The 16,623-nt window shown below is 42.8% G+C and overlaps 1 protein-coding gene across 1 annotated transcript in view; it reads left to right on the forward strand.

Annotated features, from left to right (window-relative positions):
* Positions 1 to 16,623, forward strand: part of brip1 (BRCA1 interacting protein C-terminal helicase 1) — a 282,553-nt gene that overhangs the window by 97,053 nt on the left and 168,877 nt on the right. Inside the window, exons 12-13 of the mRNA XM_038814679.1 lie at positions 1,723 to 1,860; positions 7,687 to 7,848. Of these exons, the coding sequence (XP_038670607.1) occupies positions 1,723 to 1,860; positions 7,687 to 7,848 (300 nt within the window). The remainder of the gene's footprint in view (positions 1 to 1,722; positions 1,861 to 7,686; positions 7,849 to 16,623) is intronic.

The following is a 16,623-nucleotide window of genomic DNA, read 5'->3' on the forward strand; positions in this document are numbered from 1 at the left end:
GCCCTGCACGTCTTCATGCTCCCCTGGCCCCGCCGCGCCCTCTGGTTCCCCTGGCCCCGCCGCGCCCTCTGGTTCCCCTGGCCCCGCCGCGCCCTCTGGTTCCCCTGGCCCCGCCGCGCCCTCTGGTTCCCCTGGCCCCGCCGCGCCCTCTGGTTCCCCTGGCCCCGCCGCGCCCTCTGGTTCCCCTGGCCCCGCCGCGCCCTCTGGTTCCCCTGGCCCCGCCGCGCCCTCTGGTTCCCCTGGCCCCGCCGCGCCCTCTGGTTCCCCTGGCCCCGCCGCGCCCTCTGGTTCCCCTGGCCCCGCCGCGCCCTCTGGTTCCCCTGGCCCCGCCGCGCCCTCTGGTTCCCCTGGCCCCGCCGCGCCCTCTGGTTCCCCTGGCCCCGCCGCGCCCTCTGGTTCCCCTGGCCCCGCCGCGCCCTCTGGTTCCCCTGGCCCCGCCGCGCCCTCTGGTTCCCCTGGCCCCGCCGCGCCCTCTGGTTCCCCTGGCCCCGCCGCGCCCTCTGGTTCCCCTGGCCCCGCCGCGCCCTCTGGTTCCCCTGGCCCCGCCGCGCCCTCTGGTTCCCCTGGCCCCGCCGCGCCCTCTGGTTCCCCTGGCCCCGCCGCGCCCTCTGGTTCCCCTGGCCCCGCCGCGCCCTCTGGTTCCCCTGGCCCCGCCGCGCCCTCTGGTTCCCCTGGCCCCGCCGCGCCCTCTGGTTCCCCTGGCCCCGCCGCGCCCTCTGGTTCCCCTGGCCCCGCCGCGCCCTCTGGTTCCCCTGGCCCCGCCGCGCCCTCTGGTTCCCCTGGCCCCGCCGCGCCCTCTGGTTCCCCTGGCACAGCCGCACCCTCTGGCTCCCCTGGCTTCACCGCGCCCTCTGGCTCCCCTGGCTTCACCGCGCCCTCTGGCTCCCCTGGCTTCACCGCGCCCTCTGGCTCCCCTGGCCCTGCCATGCCCTCTGGCTCCCCTGGCCCTGCCATGCCCTCTGTCTCCCCTGGCCCCGCCACGGCCTCTGGCTCCCCTGGCCCTGCCACCCTCTCTGACTCCCCTAGCCCCACCTGGTCGCACCGTCTGGCACCGCTGCGTCGCTGCCCTACTGTGTCCTCTAGCTCACCTGACCCCGCCACCCTTTCTGACTTCCCTGGCCCCGCCTGGCCGCACACTCTGCCTCACCTGGCCCCGCCGCATCCTCTGGCTCACCTGGCCCCATCCCGCCGTGTCCTCTGGCTCACCTGGCCCCGCCGCATCCTCTTGTTTGCTATGCCCCGCCTCACCGTGGCCTCTCGTTTGCCAGGTCCCACCGAGCCCTTTTGCTTCCCCTGGCTAAACTCGCCATGCTCTCACGCTCCCTTGACTAATCTTGCCACGTCCTCTGGCTCCCCCTCACTGCGCCCTTGTTTCCCTGCACCCCCATCCCCGCCCATACGCCTCTCAGGCCTGCCATCTGGTTCCCCTTGACGCCCACCCCCAGTCCTGCCATTTCGCTCCCCGTGCCCAGCCCTGCCCTCTCACCCCCGCACTCGCCCACAAGCAGCCCGCTTCCCCATCGCTCGTGTAACTCCCCTCATGTTCTTTATTGTTCTTCCCCTAGAATGAGGACTATTTTGCTGAGATTAGAATTAAAAACTTCCTGCTTGATGGGTTTATCCTGATTTTGTACTCTGCTGTACCCTTTATGTTAAACCACCAGTTAGAGTCAGTCCAGTAGCAGTTCAAATTAAGATATTTAAATTTTATTTTTCTTATAGGCTTTTTCAGATCTTAATTGCGTGAGGACAATTGTCCTAACATCTGGAACATTGTCCCCAATGGATTCGTTTTCTTCGGAATTGGGTGTGAAGTTCAACATCCAGTTGGAAGCTAATCATGTAATTGACAACTCACAGGTAACCAGCTGCATTGTTAATTTCCCTACTGCAGATTCAGTGACCACATTACCACATAACCTTGAAGTTATAACTGCTCTTCAATTAAGTTGCAAGCCTTTGTGATGATGATACATGTATCCAGCCTATATTAAGCTGTTTATTTGTTATAGATATTGTAGGTAAACAAATTTGCCACCATGCGTTGACAGCTAATTTGCCACCTGTAATTAAGATGGTAATTTAATATTTTTGTTTTCAGATGTTTTCCCGACTGCTTTTGTTCCAGTACATAATACTCCTGAATTGTTCAAACAAATAAGTTGCTTGTGGTAGATGTAATCCATCTGTTGTAAAGTACTTTGGGGTGCCTGAGAATGTGACAGGACATAATTTATATGCAAATTCTGCATTTCCTTTGTTCCCACTTTTCTCAGGTGATATTTACTAAAGTTCAAATATTCATCTGATATTCCTTTTGTACAGAAGTTATGGATTCACACTGATTGTGAATTCATAGACATACTAATTGACTGAGCACACTGATTTGTCCTTCTTTCTTTCTAGTGGTGAAGTAGTGATTCTGGTGAGGCTAATGAAAGTTTAGTGCAAATCTCCTGTATATTTGACCTGAAATTGAATCGCCAGCGAATGCGTTGTTCTTAGAATATAAAGAGTGACTAGAATTAGGGGGTGCAAGGGAGGGGGAGCGGTGATCTTCTCCGTAAATTCTGTTCAGTTTTTGTTACCCATGAAGTGTTAGATAAATACAAAGTATTCCAGAGAAGCAATCCTGACTAATGAATGCACAACTTGCATAAATATATTGTACTATATTTTGCATTAGAAAGATGGCTTAAAAATAATTACTCCTAAAATTTTATATTTTCATATTAATCTAAGACTGCTTTCTAAAAATATATGTGGAGATCTAGAGATTATTCTCGCTCTGCCTTAGGCACTTGATTAAATAGAAATGGCTAACTTCATCTGCTTGGAATCTATTGACTGGTTACAGATGAGACTAGATGGATGAAAGAGTTAAACAGCTAGAAACGAAGCATGGATATAGTCCACATACACAGCCCATTAAATCAGTTCAAAGTTCTACATTATGTAGATGCACCACAGGAATGTTTGAGACTTCATTAGTTTTATGTTTTCAACTTGAGATTATACCATCTGGTGAGGCCTGCTAATAGCATTCTTTATTTTGGTTAACTTGAAATAATGAACAGTACGAATTTTATACAGAACAGAACATGTGTGTACTTAACTCTTATTTAAACCTTATTAATAAATACTGCACTAGATCAAAGCAAACCAGGGGTGAAAATTGCATTTGTCTGCAAAATGTTAGTGTAGAATGTTGACTGGGAGACCACCAAGGTAATGAATACAGGAGCAGATAGCATGGACGGCAATAAAAAAGTGATATATGCTCTTAAAATTTACATTTAAAATGTTCTGTTTTCATTACATTGCAAAACTGTTGTGTAAAAAGCAAGGACATTTTCCAAGTCAATCGTTGGTGCATCTAAAAGCATTCAATACAGGAACCTTTTTACAATCTTCCGGCACACTTCCGTTGATTAAAAGGCGAGGGTTAGCAAAATAATGCACATGTTCCAAGAACAGTCTGTAGAAGCTTAGGCAGACTTGCCTAAAGTTCTGTTTGTAACTTTTTATCCCCAAAACTACATTTAGTTCAGGCAAAGGTGAACAGAGCTTGTAGTGAGAGTTGACCCTTGTAATTGCACATGAAGGATAGGTTTTCACATAGAAATGCTGATTTATTACATTATTTTTTAATGTGGGAATGGCATAGTGATACACTCTACTCACAAAATCACATTATGGTGCAGAAGGAGGCCATTTGGCTGGTTTAGCTCACTTTAAAGCAGACCAAGCAGGCCAGCAGCACGGTTCGATTCCCGTACCAGCCTCCCCGGTCAGGCGCCGGAATGTGGCGACTAGGGGCTTTTCACAGTAGCTTCATTGAAGCCTACTCGTGACAATAAGCGATTTTCATTTCATTTGCCCATTGTGTCTGGATTGGCTCTCCAAGCAAGCATCATGACTTCGTGCCATTCCCTTGCCTGTACCCCTGCACATTGTTTCTACTCAAGTAATTATCTAATGTTTTCTTGAAAGCCTCGATTGAACCTGCCTCGACCACACTTCCAGGCAGTGCATTCCAGACCCAAACCACTCGTTGTGTAAAAAAGTTTCTTCTCACATCACATTTAGTTCCTTTGCAAATCTCTTTCAGTTTGTGCCCTCTCATTCTTGAGCCTTCTATAAGCAGGAACAGTTTCACCCTCTCTACTATGTTACAGACCCCTCATTATTTTGAACATATCGTGACCTATCACCACTTGGACAGATAAAGAATGACATTGATAATATATGAAATAAATGAATACATAAAAATTTGAGTCAATTTGTTGAACAGATATTCCACATTGATATTCAGCTTTGACAAAGAGCCATCCAGACTTGAAACATGAGCTCCTTTTCTCACCACAGATGCTGTCAGACCTGCTGAGATTGTCCCGTATTTTCTGTTTTTGTTTCAGATTCCAGAATCTGCAGTAATTTGCTTTGATATTCAACATTGTCTGCTATTTTTTTTAAAATCACATCTGTGAAATTTCTGGTCAATCATAAAGATATAAATGCAAAGTTAGTGTCTTCACTCAACCAGTAATGCATTAAGATGGTATAACTTAGGAATTTCCGTTGCTTTCAGTAGCATAGGTCTGAGCTCCTCATCCTCAACAAACAAAATTTGATTAAAAAAGCAATATTCACAGTTTTAATGATTATCAATAGTTTTGTTTTTTAAATCATGTAGTGTACAAGACTTGATGACTGCATGCTAAGACTTTATTTTGGTTATTCTGGGTATGTTTGTAAGGGGTCAGGTGCCTACTTATTTGTTAAAAATAATATTGCTAACTTTACAGAGTTGTTGTTGTTGAGCTAGTGCACAATATTATACCGGTCTTTTTTTTAAATTGTTTTTTCCTCTTCTATATATATATATATATATATTCTATTCTGTGTACATAACTGTAAATATACTTTTGTTCAAAAACCCAATAAAAACATTTATTTTTTAAAAAATGAAGGGGCTTGACAGGGTCGATACTGAGAATTTGTTTACCCTGGCTGGGTATCTAGAACAAGGTGCGCAGTTTCAGGATACATCAGAAATGTATTAGGAATATTTAATTCCATCATGTTAATATTCAGTGTCAAAGATCATGTTGCAGCATATTTCTGCTTTTTCCCATTTTGTTTGTGCTATGCCACGATCATGTTTTTCCCTCTCTGTTCATTCCTGAGCTTGTGTTTCTGAGCTGTAATCCTAATCCAAAAATGGCGACCAGAGCTTCATTATCTTTTACAGTTGGAGCTTCAAAACTAAATAAAAATCACACTTAGTTACAGCTCTAGTTTAAATGTCAGCAGTTGGGAAATTACCTGTACATCTGTAAATTGTCAGTCACCATCAGTGCTAGAGTACCACTTTATGAGTTAACAGTGGTTATTAGCAACACAGTTAGCCTCATAATGTCTTAAGTTTTCCTCCATTGGACCTGTGCAATATAATACAGAAACTTATGTTACACTTCTGCAGTTGAAAAATACATTGGCTGGTAGATATTCACTGCTTCACTGCTGAAGGTCAGGAATAATTTTAATGACCTTTCAGTATCTATTCAGAACTTCTGCTGCTTATAGTTTCCAACAAGCATACCTTCATAATGTTTTTAATACTGTGCAGGTTACCATATACCATAGAATGTGATTTAATATTTAAGATTATTTTTTGTACAAGGCAAATTGATTCATTTCTTCTGCCATGATACCTTATTTATATATTTTTTTAAACTTTAAATTGAAAGATCTGGAAGATAATGTGTTAAAGATTTATAAGTAGCAACTGTATAAATCAACAATTGTTCTTCTGCTGCTACCCCTCATAATTTTCACAATTCCTTTGCTAAAAACCCTGATGCATGCTTCTATGAATGCCAGCAAACTCTGCAATGTTGTACAAGTGGTAATTTCTCATGTTGAACCTGAGATGAAGAGAAATATTTTCACTCAAACTGTTGTGTCTTTGAAATTCTATATCCCAAGAGCTGTGGCTGCTCACCATTAAGTATATTTAAGAAACCCATAGTTTTCAGAGACTAAGGGAATCAAGGGCTGTGCGGATAGTGCAAGAAAGTGTAATTGAGGTCGAAAATAATTGTAATCTTAAATGGTGGAACAGGTTCTCAGGACTGAATGGCTTACTCCTTCCCCTGTTTCTTATGCTCTTGTGTTCCAACATTGAGACTCTGGAAGACATCTCAGCGAAGACTGATATTATCATGATCTGACATCTGATATACATTTCTCACTGTGTAACAATCAGAAGGATGAATTCTCAACCTCTGTCCCACCACCCCTCTAGCCTAGGGTCTCCAGGATCAATTATTACATCTCAATTGATAACATGGAACACAGCTAGTGCACGGTGATGGGGTAGTGGTCATGTTGCTGGACAAGCACTCCAGAGTACCAGGCTAATACTCTACCCCACCCTGGTGAATTTAAAATTAATTCACAAAAATAAAAATCTGGAATTGAAAGTTAGTCTCTCGGTAATGGTGACCATGAAACTATCATTGATTGTTGTAAAAACCCATCTGGTTCACTAATGTCTTTCAAGGAAGGAAATCTGTCATTCCTACCCGGTCTAGCCTATGTGTGATCCAGGCCTACAACAGTGTTGCTGCCTTTGATGTGGCCGAGCAAGCCACTCGGTTAAAGGCAATTAGGGATGGGCAAGAAATGATGACTTTGCCAATGATGCCTACCTCCCATAAAAATATTTTTAAAAGCATTGGATGATTAATCTGATATGTAGGCTTGGCACCACATAATGCTGAAGCAGCTGTTGGGGAAATGGGGAAACTTTAAGATAAGTTCCAAAGAATGATAACATTTTATTGACAATGCCAATAATGTAGTTAATCAAGAAAAAAACAGTTGGAATAACAACTACCAAAAGTTAACCTTATGTCTTGGGTATAATGAGTGAGATATCTTTGAGGTTGTTTTATGGATTTGTTACTCTCACTTACATCTTAGATTAAACTATTCATTGAGATCTGAGGAAGCAAATATTTGTATCTTTTTTTTGTTGGTCTTTGTCAGTAAGAGTATGACATGTTCAGCATGTAAAAGTTTTCTATTCAACATGTTTAAGTTTTCGTGAGAACTATGTTCTAAATGCTTGTCATCCTCATTAAATTTGGTTTCACTGGGCTCCAAGTATGTGCCTCTTTACTTGCTAGTTCTTACCAATATAATTTTATTCTGCTCTTCCCAGTTCAAGACCTTTTCTGGTTTTATCCCCATTCTGTTGGCCTCAATGCCCATCACTTTTCCCATTCTTCAATGGTATGCAAGTGCTGAAGACAGATGATTGAGTCACATTGCCAGGAGTATCGTAGCCATAATAGATGCCACTCCTCAAACAAATTAAGAAATGCAGCTTTGTTATTTCACAAAAAGGTTTAGAGTAGAAGTTGGATGACACAGTAGGCACACTGTTGGTCCATTGATTGCCAGTGTTAAGGGGTTAAGTAGAATTCAGATATGAGGAAGAAAGTCGCCAGACAAAATGTAGAGAGACTATGTACAGCAGAGTCATCCCATGCTACATATGGAAGCACAGTTGGGTCAATTCCATTGTAGCGTCAGTCTGGGCCAAGATTAATTTATTAAGTCCTAAATTCCTGCACTATTGTTGTACTTGTAACTAACTTCTTAATTCTTCTCTAGGTATGGGTAGGAACAATTGGGATGGGACCAAATGGACGAAAACTCTGTGCCACTTTCCAACACACAGAGACATTTGAGTTTCAGGATGAAGTTGGTGGTTTGCTGCTGAAGATTTGTCAAGTTGTCACTCAGGGAGTACTCTGCTTTCTACCTTCATACAAGGTAACAAAATAATAAATATTTTGCTAATCGCACATGTTTGTTTTTAAAATATTTTTATACTCCTTTTTCATATTTTCTTCCAAATTTACATCAAACAATAAACAATAATCAGTAACGAATGTAATGTCAATCCCCATATCAATAACAATAATCCCATCCTCCCACCAAACCCCCAAACATTAGCCTGCATGTTAACATAAACAAATAACAAAAAGGAATCTGGAATCACCCATAGTCACCATTAACACATACTGTCCCCCTCCCCACAACTCTCCAACCCCCCCCCCCATTGTTCGATGTAATAATTCTCAAAAGTGCACAATGAATACGCCCATGAATTGTAGAACCCCTCCATCCTTCCCTTCAGTTCAAATTTGACCTTCTCAAGGGTCAAGAATTCCAGCAGGTCCCCCCGCCACGCGAGGGCACAGGGTGGAGATGTTGATCTCCATTCCAACAGGATCCGCTTTTGGGCGATCAAAGAGGTGAAGGCTACAACATCTGCCTCCATGCCCATTTCCAACCCGGGCTGGTCCGGCACCCGAATATGCCCTCCCGAGGGCCCAGGTCCAGTTTCACGTGCACCACTTTAGAGATTACCCTAAAAATCTCCTTCCAGTAATCCTCCAGCTTTGGACAGGACCAAAACATATGAACGTGGTTTGCAGGCCACCCCCCTCCCCCGCACGTTCACACACATCTTCTACCCTCTCAAAGAGCTGGTTCATCCTCGCCCTTGTGAGGTATGCTCCATATACCACCTTCAGCTGTATCAGCCCCAACCTCGCACACGAGGTGGCGGCTTTCACCCTCCGGAGCACCTCACACCAGAACCCCTCCTCCATACCCTATCCCAACTCTTCCTCCCACTTTGCCTTGATCCCTTCCAACGGTGCCTTCTCCTCTTACAAAATAGCCCCGTAAACCATTGACATTACTCCCTTCTCCAGTCCCCTCTGTCGTCAGCACCTCGTCCAGCAACGTGGAAGCCAGCTCTACTGGGAAACTCTGTATCTCCTTTCTGGCAAAGTCTCAAACCTGCATGTATCAAAATATTTCCCCCTGCTCCAGCCCATACTTTGCTCCCAGCTCCTTCAATCCTGCAAACCGACCCCCAAGAAACAAATCTTTTAGTGTCCTAATTCCTTTCTCCTCCCATCTCTGAAAATTTCCATCCTACTTCCCTGACTCAGATCTATGGTTCACCCGAATCGGCATTTCTCTTGACCCTGCCCCCAACCCGAAGTGCTGGCAAAACTGCCTCCAAATTCTCAATGAAGCTACTATTACCGGACTCCCTGACTATTTCTCCGGGGCCGTCTGGAATGGCACTGTTGCTGGCACCTTCAATCCCGACCCCCTACACAAACTCTACTCCATTCTGACCCACTGGGAGTCAACCCCTCTGACCCAGCTCTGTACCTTCTCCACATTCGCCGCCCAGTAGTAATACATCAGGTTCGGAAGACCCAAACCCCCTGCCTGCCTTCCTCTCTAGTAGCACCTTTCTAATTCTGGCCACCTTCCCTCCCCATATGAACGAGGTAATCATTCCTTCAATGTCTCTAAAAATACCGTTGGCAGGAAAATCGGCTGGCATTGGAAAATAAACAGAAATCACGGCAACACATTCATTTTAACCGCCTGTATCTGACCTGCAAGTGACAGAGGGAGACCATCCCATCTTGCAAGATAACTGGCACCCTCCCCACCACACTAGAAATGTTGTACCTACGGAGCACCCCCCAATCCTGAGCAACTTGCACCCCAAGGTATCTAAAGTGAGTCCCTGCCCTACGTAATGACCCCCCTCACCCCTGGCCGAGACACCACAAAATGTTCACCCTTGTCCAGATTTAATTTGTACCCCAAGAGAGACCCAAATACCCGAAGCAGCTCCAGTATTCTCCCAATTGACACACTGACACGTATAATAACAAGTTAATCGTGTGTGTTAATAATGGATTTAAAATGTTGTATATGTTGCTGACTACTCTAGAATTGCACACTTAGAAAATATTCCAAATTGTAGCGGGACAACCGTCTCACTATGTGCTGTTATTTTACTTGGCGAAGCCAGTAAGCCAGTCATCGTTTTCACAAAAGCAGTGATGCTGATTTCAAAGCAAAATTTTCCAAAGTGCCTGTATCTGATATGGCTGTCATTTCAAAATCCAATGACTGCACCCAAAATTCTATATATTTGTTTGGTTTCAATTTGATACCAGTTAAGTTGAAGTTATAGGCAGTGACAAAATAAAATGGACGAAAAGGGACTTTGAAATAAAACTGAAGAAAAATGAGCTCTTTGGCTCTGAATTCCTGTGAATAATTTCATTAGTTGAAATGATCAAATCCCATTATTTGGCTATTTATATAAGTGGACTCTGTGCTAATCAAGAGGTAGGCAGGTTGGAAATGGTTTGTGTATCTGGATCCTGCCGTGCTTTCCTGTTTCCTTCTGGCTGTGTCCCAAGTGTTGACATGCATACAAAATGATGAAACCTCGCGATGCGGTTGTCAGTTGCTCTGGTTAGATCCATCGTAATAGTGACTGGTGAAACAAATCTGGACCCTAAACCCCAAACCTTCAAAAGAGGAGAACCAACTTATTGGACTTAAAAATATTTAACAGTTAGGGGATGTTTTCAATATTTTCTTTTGGAGAGCAAGAGAGTAATTTGTTGGAAGTGTACTTTGCCTCGTTTCATCTGTCCGTTTATCGCAAATATCACAGTCACTTATACGCTGAGAAGAAAAAGAATGAATAATTAACCAAGTTAGGACTGGCACAATTTGTTTTTTTCCACCAGAAGGATCTATTCAAATCCTATGTTCAAGGAACTCTTGTTTAAACCTGGTTTCCCTTGTGTATTCCATTTATTTTTTGCTATTCTTTGCTATTATAGCTTTTGTGCCTGGACAGTTGCTGGGATCTATGCTTTTTAGATGGATTGCACTTTTAATTTTTTAACAAAATGGGACCTCCCCACCCTCCCGAGGTGCTATTTAGTCTGACCTCAGGACACCCCGGTAGCAGTGTTATTTGCTCTGGCCCAGTGATGACGTATTATAATACGTCTTTGATTTCATGGGACTTGACTGCTCACAATGATGATTGGTGCTGGTTTTCAGGAATGTTCCGCCAAACCCAGACAGGCTCCATTTTGAATGAGGCTCACTTTTGATTAAGAGGCAGTTCTCATTTCTCTCTCCCACCCCCACCTCTCTCTCTCTCTCTCTCTCTCGCCCTCTCTGTCTCTCTCTCTTCTGATGACCTCTCTAAGGTCCTGAAGAAGAGGCCTTTCTCTCTCTCACCACAGCCAGTTAAACCTGCAGGGAGATTCAGACTAACACCAGGCTGAGTTAATTGAAAACCTCCTTTTAAAATCTGATAATTGAAGAATTCTAATCTTACTTCAGTAAGGCTGATAATTTTGAGTTCTGACTGAATGCACATACCAGAAGATCCAATCCAACTGGTGGTTTTCAACACACTGCTTCCTGAGAAGATAGCCGACTATAAAGTCTTCGACATCAGCATCAAGAACACATCTCTATTCCTTTTAATCCCTATAATTTTAGCCCTTTCTCTTCCTGTGCGTCTGTCTTGTGTTTGGGTAGAGGGTGGGAAGGTCAAAGGGGACAAGTCAGTAGGCCATTAGTTTAATTATTGCATGCTTTAACTCTTTTCTAGTTATATATAAACAGTTTTTGCTTCTTTGCTTGCAAATCTGGTGCCTTTAAGTAATTGGAGCAGTCTAGGGCCAAAGATCTCAAAAACGTTATACGAATTATTGGTTAATTGACATATGTTGCAACTCCGGGTCAAGGGGGCCTGGGATTGACTGCGCCCTAGCCAGGGTGTCATAACAAATGTAGACAAAAAGGATATAAGCATACTCTCTCTGACAACTGTCAAAGCCGAGTTAGAATCATAGATTCTCCAACAGTGCGGAAGGAGGCCATTTAGCCCATTGGGTATGCACTGATCCCATGAAAGAGTACCCCACCCAGGCCCACTCCCCCATCCCATCACCGCCTCCCCATAACCCCCAGCTAACCTGCACATCTGTGAACACTTAAGGGGCAATTTAGCATGGTCAATCCACCTAAGCTGCCCATCCCCAGACACCAAGGGGCAATCCAGAATAGTCAATCCACCCAACCTGCACATCTTTGGACTGTGGGAGGAAACCCACGCAGACATGGGAAGAACTTGCAAACTTCACACAGTCACCCAAGGCTGGAATCGAACCTGGGTCCCTGGTGCTGTGAGGCAGCAGTTCTAAGTCCTAACCATACAAGTTTTGGGGCGTCTTGATCTAGTTATTTCTGGCTGCTAAAAATATTTCCCATCGTTTATGGCAAGTAGTACAAGCTGTCAGTAAGGAGAATACCTAGTGCAGAAAGTGACAATCTTAATGCAAACTTATTCCTGACCAGTAACCTTCACCAACAATGGAGAAATTGTACTATTTTTAAGCATGGGCACAAAATTAATATAATAATGAACAAGAAATGTAAAACAAAGATTTTTTATAACTATATTAATTCTATGGATGCTAGAGACTGAAGGGTTAAGTTTTAGTATACTTTTAAATAGATCTTTAAATTTTACAATTAATTTGAATTTTTAACAATGCACTTTTCATAGTAGACTTCTTACTGAACTAAATATATTTGAGTTGATGCTTGTTTTCAATTTATCAAGTGAAGCCAAAATTAACTAGTACAATGAAACATTTTATTACTGCAACCTTTGGTACTGACTTATGGTGGTCCTTTTACATGGGTGGTCATGCAATCATGATTAATTCGCTGTTGGGACCAGCAATAATGTTCACTCTAATCAGGTGGTCCCTATGTGTATTAGTATTCTGCTTGGTGGATTTTTGCTTTAAATTGCAGAATATAATGTTGGTTGGAATTTAGTGCTTTGTGTGTTGTGACTGGATAATTCTGACAATGATATAGCAAGAAAAAATTTTAGTGGCAAAACTTTTATTGTGAATTCATTCATTTTCCATTTATGAATAATCGAGAGAAGTCCGGGGTTGTGGGGTCAAGTGGTGATACTACAGCTTGAAGCGTAGAAATTGCACTTTTAATATAATTGTGTTGATGAAAGAACCAAAGGAACTGTTATTGTGAGACTCTGATGTTGATGATATATGAATAAAATTTTAAACTGTGTTTGTTTGTGGGAGGTTATATTTTTTCTTTGTGTGATCTTTATTAAGGTGTGCACTCTTGGCTGTTGGGGCGGGGAAATAGCTAACCACAATACAAGAGGAAGTACATAAAAGAGCAATTGATTTTTCTCTCTACTTCTATGGTAAAAAATGTAATCACTGTCTTCCCTCACAGTGTAGCTGTGGAATAAGAGCACAATCTTAAAATTGGAGCTGGGCCATTCAGGACAGCAGTTAGGAATCACTTGTTCCCGCAAATGATGGTGGAAATGTGGCTCTCTACCACATGAAGCTTTTGATGTTGACTCAAGTAATCATTTTAAATCTGAGGTCTATAGATTTTTTGCTAATGGTATTAAGGGATATGGAACAATGTTCCTCAGAAGCGGCAGGGCTATGCAGCAGCCCAAAAGTTCCTTTGTGGGTCGCTGGCCCCATTCGTTTTTTTTTAAATTTAAAGTACCCAATTCTTCTTTCCCAATTAAGGGACAACTTGATGTGTCCAATCCACCGACCTTGCACTTTTAGATTTGTGGGTGTGAGCCCACACAGACATGGAGAATATGCAAACTCCACACGGGTAGTAAACCCTGGCCGGGATCAAACCCAGGTCCTCTGTGCCGTGAAACAGCAGTGCTAACCACTGCACCACCATGCCGTCCAAAGGCCCTTTTAAGTTACCACCTGTACATGGATGTGCAACTAAATTTAAAGAAGGTTGACACTTGAATCACCCTTGCACTGTAAAAAAAATAAATTGAGGGGAATGTTGATTATGGAGTCATGGTTGATAAATGGAGTTAGGATAGTGATCAGTCATGAAATGCTGAAGGAGCTGAATGGCCTACTCCAATTTCTGTGTGCCTAAATCATATTATGAAATTGAAGACATGATTTATTGCTTGGCCATTAGGCATTGGTGCTCTTAAACCTGTAAAATATTTTGCTGTAGGGGAAACTAAAATTGTTTTTGAATATTTTACCATTATATTTCTGTTACGAGAGATTTTTTTATTTGGTTTATTTCACCACTTTTTAATCCCTTTCTTTTCTGAGCATGTGAAACTCCTTTTTATGGTTCCATGAGCATCAGGCACCTTACCTGAGTGACATTCTTAGTACAGTGGCTTCAGTAGCGAGTGTCGATACACTATTTGATCATGGGTAACATCACAGACTTGTCCTTGTAAACGTGCACGATTCTAGCAGTGACCAACGGATCGTAATTAGAAGTGGAAACTCTGCCAAAGTTACCCCTTTCACTCTCCACTCCTAGGTATTGAGGCCAATTGTAATGTCCCTGCTGCCAGTTTGGCTGAAACTAAGTAACAGCGAAGATCTGAGATCGCCCTGTCTATATAGTTTAGCTCACTTTAACCAACTGAATCACCAGGGACTATAGAAGGTACAAATGGTAGAAATTATTTGACTTCTCAAACCAGCTCACCAGGCTGTTTATTGGGAGAACATGCAAAAAGAATGACTAGCCAATGCTTCCTTCTCCCTTGCTCTTTGAAGGCTTCGATTTTTTGCTTAGGGTGGAGCTCCATGGATGTGGAACACATTTGACACATCACTTGTTCATGCATGACATTGAGTTTTGATAGGCAGCCTGACCACAGACATCATAGTCAATTTTACCTGGCATCCGCGGGTGTATTTTGAGTGAATTGGAAAACCATAGGTAATTTTATTCCCATTTCTTAAGGAAGCCAAGATCAAATCTAGCAAGGTTAACCAACTCTCCAGGTGGCATTAATGAATATGGTATAGATGGGGAATTGAACCATCTTAGTCTGCAAGGCTCAGTTGAATGTTGTCTCAACCAGCTGAGCAATTCAGGGAACCCAGAATTGAAGTGCTTTTTGAAATTCATTTATTCATCTCCAAATTTCTTACTTAACTGAAAATTATTCTATGAAACAAAAATATAATTTGTAACTGACACAGTGGTGTATCGCTGCTTATTCTGTAGAATGTTGGGCAACAGGATATGAATTTCCATACAACAGGAGTCCTTGATCTCAGCTGTTAGAAGAAGCATTGAGCAGAAATGGTTGGTTCATTAGTTAATGATGGAACGGTATTGCCTAAAAAATTGCCAGCTTTCTCAAACAGAAAATAGGCCAAGGAAACTTGTGGAAAAGAATAAAATTACTTTTAAAGCTGGGGCAATAAAACTATTTAGAAATCTGACAGTCGAGTCTTTTAAAAATAGGACAAAAAGTACTCGAAAGATATTTACACTGACTGATGAACAAATTATTAATTTGACAAATCTAAATCAAAGGAACAGTGTAGTTTGAGATGTGAACAAGAAGGTACTGACTTGAAGCATTTGCTTAATTAGGTTGCATTTAACAGAATTTTCTATTGAAATAAAAGGGAGAAAACATTGGCCCAAAACAAGATAATTGCACTTTTCCAATGTATGTTCAAATATTTTATTAAAATCAGTGGATATTGCCGAATAACTGATCTAATTAAATGTAGTGGTGTCTAGTGTTAGAAAATGTCTCAGTTAAAGCTTTGCCTGGATTGCATACAAAAACAGATGCCCCATAAACTGTTTAAGATCTAATAGAAATAGCCTAAGACTTCAGCATCCTAAATGGTGTGTTTGCAATGTAGTTTCTGTGAAGATCCATCAGGTGGCTGCAAAGGCCAAGTTTGTAGCTGTCGGCATCCTTCCGTCTCTGAAAGATGATGGACACACAGCAAACAATCTATTTCAGATGGGGAGTTTCATAATGGATTGGATTGGACTGGTTTATTATCTCGTGTACCGGGGTACAGTGAAAATTATTGTTCTGCGTACAGTTCAGACAGATCATTCCATTCATGAAAAGAAAATACATAGGGCAGATATAAAATACACAATGTAAATACATAAACACAGGCATCGGTGAAGCATACAAGAATGTAGTACTACTCGGTAGAGAAGATATGTGAAGAGATCAGTTCAGTCCGTAAGAGGGTCATTCAGGAGTCTGGTAACAGCGGGCAAGAAGCTGTTTTTGAATCTGTTAGTACGTATTGAAAGACTTTGTATCTGCTGCCCGATGGAAGAAGTTGGAAGAGTGAATAAGCCGGTTGAGAGGGGTCTTTGATTATGCTGCCCGCTTTCCCAAGGCAGTGGGAGGTGTAGACAGAGTCAGTGGATGGGAGCCGGGTTCACGTGATGGACTGGGTGGTGTTCACGACTGTGTAGTTTCTTACGATCTTGGGCCGTGCAGTTGCCATACCAGATAGGATGCTTCCTATGGTGCATCTGTAAAAGTTGGCAGGAGTCAATGTGGTCATGCTGAATTTCCTGAGAAAGTATAGGTGCTGGTTTTTTTTTTCGTTACTTCATAAATCTAAGCAGTGTGCTTTCTTAATTAGCGTTCTTTATTAGCATTATTACTAGCGTTCATTAGCAGAGGGATTGAATTTAAGAGCCGTGAGGTGATGATGCAGCTTGTTATGGGAGAGGGGTTTTCAGAACCCCAAAATGTATCATGGAGTTCAACCAACCTCCCCCTTTAATTGATTGTTGCTTTTCCAGCACACGGCTTGTTCCCCAGGTGTGGTATTACAA

Source organism: Scyliorhinus canicula, chromosome 12, assembly GCF_902713615.1.
Source record: "Scyliorhinus canicula chromosome 12, sScyCan1.1, whole genome shotgun sequence".
NCBI lineage: Eukaryota > Metazoa > Chordata > Chondrichthyes > Carcharhiniformes > Scyliorhinidae > Scyliorhinus > Scyliorhinus canicula.